The sequence below is a fragment of the Condylura cristata genome, unplaced genomic scaffold, assembly GCF_000260355.1.
Source record: "Condylura cristata isolate star-nosed mole 26May11 unplaced genomic scaffold, ConCri1.0 scaffold00025, whole genome shotgun sequence".
NCBI classification, from domain to species: domain Eukaryota; kingdom Metazoa; phylum Chordata; class Mammalia; order Eulipotyphla; family Talpidae; genus Condylura; species Condylura cristata.
Genome location: NW_004567126.1, coordinates 10746125 through 10756867, shown reverse-complemented (window position 1 = coordinate 10756867; position 10743 = coordinate 10746125). Strand labels below are relative to the sequence as shown.

At 44.1% G+C, this 10743-nt stretch overlaps 1 protein-coding gene across 2 annotated transcripts in view; it reads left to right on the top strand.

The window, feature by feature from the left end:
* APLP2 (amyloid beta (A4) precursor-like protein 2) overlaps window positions 1–2241 on the top strand; it is a 69807-nt gene extending 67566 nt beyond the window's left edge. For both annotated transcript variants that reach the window (XM_004689093.2, XM_012729703.1), the window contains one exon: window positions 829–2241. In XM_004689093.2, coding sequence (XP_004689150.1) covers window positions 829–930 — 102 coding nt within the window. In that variant the 3' untranslated portion in view covers window positions 931–2241. The remainder of the gene's footprint in view (window positions 1–828) is intronic.
* Window positions 2242–10743: the final 8502 nt, after the last annotated feature.

Genomic DNA, 10743 nt, shown 5'->3' with positions numbered 1-10743 from the left:
TCTTGTTTATTTTTTCAAAGAACCAACTTTTGGTTTCATTGATTTTTTGGATGCCTTTCTTTCTTAATGGAGGAAAAAAACAACAGGAAATTTAAAAAGCCAGAATAGGTGGTTTCTATTCCATATGATTTGTAATTGATAGTTCTTGTCACTCGTTTTTTGGGTGATGGCAGTGTCCAAAGTCCTGATTCTAGAAAATGACTGCGGTAAAGAATTAATATGTTGTGTCTCCCCAGTGGCACAGGGGTTAAGTCTCACACTATCAAGCTGTCACCAGCCATTGTGGCCTGAGTTCAATCCCCAGCCAGAGAGGGGCCCACATGGCACAGAAGATCTTTCCTGTCTCACCCGCTGCTCCCCAGTCAGTCTCTGGTGAATTCATTTACCCCTGCACCTCTGTCCTACACCCCAGTTCTTGAATGCATAAATAAATATAAATCTTATTTTAAAATACAATACGCTCTGGAAGATTAGTTCAGTTGCATGTGTTAGTTACTTGGCTTCCTTTCCTGCTGGAGACTGATGTAATTGTAGACTTTCAGGGTTGGAGAAACCCCTAGGAATCAGCTGGTGCTACTCCTTGTAAGCAAAGCCTATCCAAAGTTGGAGATGGCAGAACTGAGACTGGCTAGGCAGAGAAGTTCAGGTTCTGTTTTCTCCAACTTGAGTGATACTTTCAGGACCACAGCTTCTGTCTCCTACACCCTGCCCTCAGCTCTTGTTTGTCTGACCAGTGGATCACTAGACTCTGGGGGCCCCCAGTGCACACAGCTCTGACCGGTGTATTTCTCACAGTGCCTCAGTGATGTGCCCTGTCTGTTCCTCCAGGTTGACCCAATGCTTACGCCAGAAGAGCGTCACCTGAACAAGATGCAGAACCATGGTTACGAGAACCCAACCTACAAATACCTGGAGCAGATGCAGATTTAAATGGGAGGAAGCTCGAGCACCCCCGGTTGGAGTGGGGCAGTGGAGGTGGGCAGGAGACGTCCAGCATTTTGGACCGACTACTGGCCAGCCACTTCCAGAGGATTTCATCTTACATTCAGACCTCCTGGATCATTAAGACTATAAAGTACTACTGTAGAATCACAATTTCCATTCTTTTAAATGGGTGAAAAATGTTAATATAACAATATATGATATATAAACCTTAAATGAAATGAAAAAATGATCTATTGCAGATATTTGACTGATGTAGTTTACTTTTTTTTAATTAATCGGAAATCCCACTTCTATCATATTGTCTCATACATGCTATCTATACAAATGGAAAATGTTGATTTTCAGTAATAGACTGTATATGCAGGCTGTTTGTTCTGGTTGCATTGTGTAAATCAACTTGATAAGGCTCTTTCACTGTCCTGGTTTTTATAAAAAAAAGAAGAGAAGAAGGCAGTATTCCCTTTTTAACGAGCTTTCAGGAAGTTGCTGAGGAGCGAAACGGAGCAGAGCTGTGATGACAGGGAAGCGTGTCGTGATGGCCTCTCAGAACCATTGTCAAGGGCCAGGTCCTTGGGAGGCTGGTGTTCCCGCTGTTTGGTGGCCACACAAGCCCCTCGCCAAGGAGGTTCAGCGCATTTGAGTCCCAGCACCTCTTAGTGAGCCTAAAGTATAGAGATTAGGGCCCACTACTGCTTTGCTTTTAAATCCAGTTCTTCCACAGAAATTAGCTGGTAGTTTGTATATGATGTTCTTCCACCACCCGCCATCTGCGCTCACTCCCTCCCCAGTAATGTCCTGACGTGCTTTCTCCTCCGTGGACACTTCCCTCTGAAGGCACTGACCCTGCCTGATCCCACACACCTTGACCTCTCTGCTGTCCCCTCCTGCCACCACCTTCCCTGATGTCCCTCAGAGAAGATGGCAGTGGCAGGTGTGTGTGGGGGGGCTGGGGTGCTTTCTTGTGGAAGAAGGCTGTTCCACACTGTGCGTCTGTAAACACGTGGAAAGCTGTGACGATTGTTTCCTTCCTACACACGTCTTTGTAATGTCTGTATAGTTGATGCTCACAGCCTTTTCTTTTCTTTTTTTTTTTTTCACTCTGAAGGTTCCCGTAACTGTGGTGTATTATTTTCTATTTCCCTGTGATTGTTCTTTTCTTCTTCCTCCCCAAGTCCTACCTACCCTGTCTCTTCCCACTATGCACAGATAAACTTCACCTACAAACTTCTTAACTTGATCTGTGGAGAATGTACAGAGTTTAAACACATCAATAAATACTTTAACTTCCACCAAGAATCTGTGTTTTATTACCCCAGCAGGAATCTGGGGGGTGAGGGGGAATGGGCAATGTTCACCCTCCTACCATGAGGCTCTTCTGGTACCTTCCTTGGAGAACTGAATGGCAGAGGCAGGGGTGGTCTTATTGTACAAGCTGGACTCTTGGCCCTGAATTTCATTTTTCATATAAAAAAATAAGGGTGTAGTAAGTAATGCTACGATAAACATTGGATTGCACATTTCCTTTCAGATTAGTGTGTGTCTCCTTTTAATATGATAATGTACACACAATACTCAGTGATCAGAAAAGATAAGCTTGTCATTTGCAGCAACATGGATAGAGCTGTTAGGGATTATGCTGAGCAAAGTACATCAAAAGGAAAAAGATAAATATTGGATGGTTTCACATATATGTGGAATATAGAGACACCAAACAAAGGATCAAGAAAAAGACAAAACTTGCCCGCTCACCATAGATCTGAGGCCTAGAACAGGGGAAGGAGAGGGGTCAAAACAGGAGGGAAGGGCCTCCTTGGTGGCACAGAGGGTTAATAAGTCTCAGCACTATGAAGCTATCTGCAGCCACCTCTGTGTAAGTTTGATCCCGCCCCCCACATCCCCCTCATGGAGGTGACCCACATGGTGCAGCATCTCTCTCTTGTCTCACCTCATCTGCAGGGTATTTCAGTCAGTCAACCTGTTCTGCGCCCCCTCTGTGGTGGATCCTTTCACTCTGGCCTGCACCCGTTTTAAAAAACAGAGGCGGGAATAGCACAAGGGACTATGGTGTTGCTGTCTGTGGTGGTGGGAGGGCTAAGGGAACTGCTGAGGGAGACACGGAATACTGTCCAAAAATTAGCAACAGTGTAAGAAAAATTTTTTAAAACCCTGTGATAAAAATAAGAGGGAAATTGCCTTCCCTTTGAATAGTGTCCTGAACTCAAAAATATCCTTTCATTATTCTTTTCAATGATTTCCTTCATTGTTATATTTTGTTTCTAAAAGTCTAGGTGACTGAACCCTGAACCACTCTGATTGCTTTTTCTTTAAAAAGTTTTCCATTTTTATGAAGTTTTATTCTATATTCTTGAGTGATTGCTTTGACCTTCCAACCTTCTTAGTGAGGTTTATGATTATGCTTTTAAATAGCAGAAGAGCTGCTCCTTTGTCTTACTGTGTCTTTTGACATGCCTGCTTTTCATGATCATAAAACCATGAGAATGTACGTGTGAGAACTTTTAGAACTTTCTCTAACTTTCTTTTGAGCTATTGATTTCTTATAAATGTACATTTGATCAAATTTAAAAATAAAGTACCAGTTAGCTTTAAATAAAGGGGAGGGGGAACATCAATAAAGAGTTTTATCCAGCAAAATTTACTCTTAAGATACTAATATATTTTAGTATTGAGTCTTTTGTTTTTGATACTGGAAGCAGTGACTGAGAAATAGGAGCTGAATTTTCAGAGCAATGTTTAGTTTCTTAAACAGCCTGCCACTAGGAGGCGGTGTTTGTCACTAAAAGAGGTTTGTTTACGTGGTAACTACATTTACAACACTAGTCATCCGGCGGCCTCCCTGGCAGTGCAAGGTTAAAGATGGTGCTATCAAAGTATTGTCAGCCACCACAGCACAAGTACTATCTGGGCCAGCCAGGTTTAGGGCTAGCTAATCTACATGATGCTGCAGACCTCTCCTATCTCACCCACTGCTCCCCCGCACCTCTGGCCTACACCCCAGTTCTTGTATGCAGAGAAATATTTAAAAAAAGAAAAACTTAAAAAAATAAAAACCAACACTTTGCTAACTGCAGGCTCTACCTCTATGGTTAAGGTAATACTCCCTGTATCTGTGTAAATGTCCATGTGTACACAAAGGCAGTATCTCCCTGGGAAGGTACTGGAAAGGGAGGGAGGGAGAGTGTGTTTTATGAGCCTCTGGCCAGGAAATGCCCTGGGATAAAAACCAGTTGAACTGGCTGGACCTTGGTAACATCAGCACTTCCCCTTCTGCCTCACCCTCTCTGGGCACCTGGGCCACTCACCTTGCTGGCAGGAAGGTTGTGAGAAAGATGAAACTTTTCATTTCTCGAAGCCAGTTTCTACCAGTGAAGCTGCTGTCACCTGACCCTCTGCAGACTCCACTGGAAAGTGGCTGTAAGCCTTCACTAGCGGATTCGATATCTAACAGACTGGCTTCGTTTATTTTAGTAACCTGCTAACTGCCTTACAGGTAGTGTCTCAGTTAATCATCTTAACCCTTATCATCTGGGTAACCCCCTTACAGAAAGCTGAGGTCTTCTGACTGGCAAGGGGCGGTGCAGACACCCACACCCAGCTCTGACACAGTCATTTCTAGAAGGCAGTGAGCCGTGGTGTGTCACCCCACAAGCTCCTGCCTGTCAACTAGGACTGTCCCACTGGTCAGCTGCCGGACTTTCATCCATGAGCAACACTCCTGTGGGTGGTGGGCCTGAGAAAGCTTGGGACTGGAGAACGGCAGAAGTTTCTATGTACACAATCATTACCCAAATGGGGTCACTTCAGAGGTGACCAGAGTTTGATTGGACGGCCCTGGCCACTACATCTCTCCTTCCCCCTGGGTTGATAGAGATCTGTAGATACGATATCTATATAAAGCTGTCTCTTGGAGAGGAAACACCCTAGGGAGTCTAAGGCAGGGACTGCCCCACAGGCCTCGCCCTTGTCCAGCTCCACTGTGCTCCCTCGTGGCACCTTCCCCACCTGTGGGGTAGGGAAACTTACTCACTGCCTGGTTTCTGCTTTGGTGACTCAGCTTTGTCCTCTGAGGAATGTGGCCCTGCCCACCTTGCTTTCAGCCTCAGGTGCCCACAACTCCCAGCTGAGTGAGGGCCTCCTACTTCCCTGTCTGCTTTCAGGTCCCAGTGGGAGCCCAGGTGCCCTGGCAATCTCTGGTTTGCATCGCTTGTAACATTGATATCTTAGGGGACACAAATTGCAATGTGGTGAAGCCCTAAGGTTTGGGGAACCCCGGGGGGTCTGCTCCAAAGGAACATGGTAGGTCACGTTACTCATTAGAAGTAGGGAACATGGACAGAAGGGAAAGGAGGAGCTCTAAGGGGCCTTGTGGCTTCTCATTCACAGCTGAAACTTGGCCACAAGGTCACATGCTCTTCTGAACAGAGCCAAGGTTTGTGTGATGTGCGACTTGTTCCTTTTTTCTGAGACAAAGGATAACGTGATCTTTAGCCAAAAAGGCAGAACATGTTTCCTATTGTGCAGTAAGGGGAAGCTATGTCTGTTCTCTCTGTTTGGGGTGCTTAATGTCCAGCAGATGTTAACAATTATAGACTGTTAGTGCGTGACGCTGTGGCGTAACCCAGGTATCCAGAGAAATACACAGGAGATACAATTAAAAACTTTTTCTGAAATCCTTCACCTGGATGGGGCATAATTTCCTGAGGAAGCTTCAGTTTTCTGGCCAAGTTGACCCAGGTCTGGGAGAACTTAAAACAACTGGTCAGTGGCCCTTCCTGGTTAGAATAACAGCCTCCATTTAAACAAAAAAGAATTCAGGGTGTGCCCTGTGTGCATGGTTATTTCAAAGACTGCACGTTCTATCATGAATAGAAACTTGGAAAGCATAAAAAAGATGAACATTTTTTTCCAAATTTTTAAAAATAACAGCCCAAAGTCTTGGCTCCAGTAAAATAATACTAGTTTTAGTTAAAGTCAAGAGACCATTTTCATTCTTTCTCTCTCTCAACTAAAGGCCACAGTTCACTCAGCTTTCCCAAGTTTTTTCCCAGATGTCCTTTTTCTGTTGCAGGATACCACGTCCTTTGTGTGTCTCTAAACACCTCATGACTCTGGCCGTTTCTCAGACTTGTTTTGATGACTTGGGCAGTTTTGAGGAGTAGGGTCAGGTGTTCTGTTTTTGAAGATTTATTTATTTGTGCATACAAGAACTGGGGTACAGGCCAGGGGTTTGGAGGAGAGAGGATTCACTAGAGACAGAGTGGGGAGCAGAACAGGCAGATCTACTGAAATGCACTACTTAGGGGAACAGCGGGCAGGACAGGAGAGGTCTGCTATGACATGTGGATCAGCTCCTTGGCAGGGCGTTTCATGCTGCAGGGGCTTCTGGAGAGCTTCATAGTGTTGCGCCTTAACCCCTTGCACCAACAGGGAGGCCTGCTAGGGACAGGTATTTTGATAAACGCTGCTGTCTGATATTTTTCTGCTGGTGTGGCCTGGGAAGATGTGCTTTGGTGCCAGACCACAGAGGTGAAGTGTCATACTCACGACTCCACATTAAGGGAACAGACTGTTGCTGTGACTTGTTACTGTCGGTGCTGACTTGACCCTCTAGTTGGGGCAGTGTTTCGTGGAGGATGGATGTCATTGTGTGTCACCTACATATACGAACGGAGAGCTGTGCCTGTCCATTTATTATTTTTCAACAGTGTCTTCACGCTGAAATAGAGCAAATAGCTGGTTCTAAGCCTTGTTTGATCTACAACGGTATTGGTATTTAACAGCCATTGAAACAGAGTTCTTGACCGTGGCGCTGGTTTCAAGGGGGTATGCCTCTGGCAAACATCGGGCTACACACTTCTATGATGTGCAGCTCAATGTATGTCCATCCTCAATGAAGCTCTTTGATGTTGTTAAAAAGTCAGAAGACACATGAAGTAAAAACAGGTCCACGGGAGGTAAGCTTACTAGCTCACACTCTAGGGCTCCTCTATTTCCATGTTTAAATATATATGGTAGTTTTTTAGGTGAGATGTCACTTTTGACAGAAAAGTGATGGAAGCATTTCTTCATATTTGTTTTCAAATTTCTCCATGAGTTGTTTTTCTTTCTTTCCTCTTTTTTTTAGAAAAAGCACTCTTGGGCCTCCCTGGTGGCACAAGGGATTAAGTTGAAACACTATGAAGCGATCTACAACCTCTACAGCATGAGTTCAATCGCCGGCCAGGGAGGTGACCCAGATGGCACAGCAGACCTCTCCTGTCTCGCCCGCTGCTCCCCTCAGCAGTGTACTTCATCAATCTGCCTGTCTTCTCCCCACTCTGTCTCTGGTGAATCCTCTCACCCCACCCCCCCCACACCTCTGTCCTGCACCCCAGTTCTTGTACACATAACTAACTAAATCTTTTAAAAAAAATTTTTTTTTAAGTTCTTGCTTCTGATCATAATAACCAAATTGAGAACACTGTCATATTTTGTACACTTAGGGCTCCAGGAGGGCTAGCCCCAGAACTTTCTCAGGAATAGTCTTTAATCAGAACAGTTCACCAGCTAGTCTTCCCTTTCTCCAGATATTCATAAATGTTGCCTAAAATGAAAATAAAATTTAAGATCTTGTGATATGTGGGGTTTCTGAAGTTAAATTGGTTGGGTCTTAATTTGGATTTTTACAACTTTAGTGACCTTGAATAAGTTCTCTAGCTACCACTCTACCTTTGTTTCTCTATATGGAAAAATAGGGGTCCTGATTGTACTTACCTTTTTTTTTTTTAAGACTTATGTATTTACGCATACAGAACTGCAGTACAGACCAGAGGTGCAGGGGTGGTGAGAGGATTCACCAGAGACAGAGTGGGGAGCAGAACAGGCAGATGGGGCTGAGGGGAGCAATAGGCAGGTCAGGAGAGGTCTGCTGCACCATGTGGGTCACCTCCGGGGCAGGGATTGAACTCACACAGAAGCAGCTGCAGCTAACTTGTAGTGCTTTGTCCTTCCCCTTTGTGCCACCAGGGAGGGTCCTATACTTACCATTTTTAGCTGGAAGAAATATCTTTTCTAGTTCATAAGGCTGGCATATTTGTATTTAGTGATTAAAACAACTGGCAAATATTCTACCATAGATTGGACTTTAATAAATGTCCATACTTTTATCTAAACCTTCACTATCCTAACATTGCTTTGTTCTTGTTTCTTCAAATGTTTTGTTTTCCAGAAGCATTTGCTGATGGAAGAACAGATGATAATGTTGCTGGGCTTTCTGGGTATTACCTCAGTCATTTCTACTGTGGCAGGAAAGGGATTCTGTAGTGGTTTATGGCTTCTTGTATTTGGCATTAATTAAGATCCTCAAGCTGTACATTTATCATTCCTTAATGAAATTTTGTAAATCACTAAATTGAGTATTGCAATTGGTTTTAAGCACTGAAAATGTTGTAGTGGATGTTCTTCATGTACTAGAGCATTCATTTTTTAAGTCTTGTTAATCATGTTGGTCTTATAATATATATGTTAATACCTCAGGACCCAACATACATTTAGGAAGTACATCATTATTAATAATAAATGTCTTGCTAACTTAAAGTACTTTTGCCAGCTTCTTATCAGATGATAATTTTTTTAACCTGATAAGATGGTTATGGAAGAGCTGGCAATAGAGAAGTCAGCCTTGCTATCCTCTCATTCTGTGCTTGCAGTGTTCAATCATAATGAAGGTAATACCTGGCAAGAATCTCTTAAAGTCACACACACACACACACACACACACACACACACACACTCACAGGGACCTCCCTGGTGCTGCTGGGGTTAAGTCTCAGCACTGTGAAACTATTGGCAGCCACTGCAACATGAGTTCGATCCCCGGGCAGGAGCTGACCCACATGGCATGGCAGACCTCTCCTGCCTCACTTACTGCTCCCCTCAGCAGTGCATTTCAGTACATCTTCCTGTTCTGCTCCCCACTCTGTCTCTGGTGAATCCTCTGACCCTCCCCACCTCTGGCCTACACCCCAGTTCTTACATGCATAAATAAATAAAAATACATCTTAAAGAAAGGGGAACAAGGAAAGGCCAGGCTCAGCCAGACACAGCCTGGGGCAGCAGCTCCCAGTGGCATGACTGGCATCCAGGGTGGGTCTTGCTGAGACCAGGCAGTGGCCCCTCCCTGGGGCAGGGTGGCAGGGGATTCTGCATGGGTCTCGTGCTGCAGGGAGTCTTCTTCTTGCTCTGTGTCTTTTCTGCTTTCCTCTCTGATCTACCTAAAGATTCTGTGCACTCCTTAGAATCTTTTAATAGTTTCTTCTTTTTTTTTCAATATATATATTTTAAAATTTTATTTATTTATTTGTGCATACAGAACTGGGGTACAGGCCAGAGGCTTAGGGGCGGTGAGAGGCTTCACCAGAGACAGAGTGGGGAGCAGAACAGGCAGATGGACGAAGTACACTGCTGAGGGGAGCAGCGGGCGGGTCAGGAGAGGTCTGCCACGCCATGTGGGCAGGCGGGAATCAAACTCATGCGGAAGCGGCTTTAGATTCTCAGTGCTGTGCCTTAACCCGCTGTGCCACCAGGGAGGGCCAATTTCTTCTTTTTTACTTAAACTACTCAGAGTATTCTGTTGTTTGTGAGCAGGCAAGTTGACAAAGTCCCCATTCAGAGCAAATTCACTGAACGCTAATGAGAAAATTGTACCAGTTCCCTCCATTTAATAAAGAAGATCTGACAAAAAAAGAAAAAAAAAGGACATGAGAACATGGACTCTGCGTTGGGGTGGGGGAAGCGGGAAGAATTTCAGTTACAGGGCCCTCCCTGGTGGCACAAGTTAAAGCAAAGCACTTTGAAGCTGGCTGCAACCACTGTAGCACGAGTTCAATCTCTGGATCAGGGAGTTGGCCCAGACGTCTCCTGTCTCGCTGCTGCTCCCCTCAGCAGTGTACTTCGTCGAACTACTTGTTCTGCTCCCCACTCTGTCTCTGGTGGATCCTCTCACCGCCCCTGCACCTCTGGCATGTACCCCAGTTCTGTATGCATAAATAAATAAATTTTTTAAAAAAAGAAGAAGAAATGCAGCTATAGACAGAATCAGTTTAGCCCACACCCTGTGGTCCTACAAGTAAGCTGGAAGAATTACTGTGAGCTTATTGGGTATTTTCTCTCTTTAAAAAATACTTGGCTTATTCACCAAAGTCCCAGAAACAATAACCAAACTCATTGTCATAAACATCCCTTGTGCCCAAATGATTGTCTTCAAATACAATTTCTCACTAAAAATTTCTCAAATCTAGGAGAAATGGTGAATTTCATGTCTACGCAGGAGCTGGACAAGAGGAATCAGAAACATCTTTATCAGGGAGTAAGGGAAAGAGCAAAGATGAGTAAGACTGGACTAAAAGGACTCAGAGTCATCTTGAAGGGTTCCTGCTGGTCCAGTGAACCAAATATATCAAATCCAAGAGCTAGAATAACAATAATACCAAATATTAATTAAAAACAAAGCAATAATACAAAGTTAAGATACATAACATATAACCAAGCAAACGAACACTGCTGGTCCCTGTGGGAGTATTAAAGTATCATGTACATTTACTGTGAATCTAGATTAAGACCCCCGGGGTTACTGAGTGCATCTATGAGAGTGTCAGTGGGAGAAGGAGAGCCATAGGTGATCATAGTAAACTCATTTGGTTTCATCCTAAGAAAATTATGGGAGGAAAATGCTTTTTTTTATTACAAAAGTTTATTTTTACATCATTTTGTATTTTTTTTCCCCATCTCGATTGTAATTCC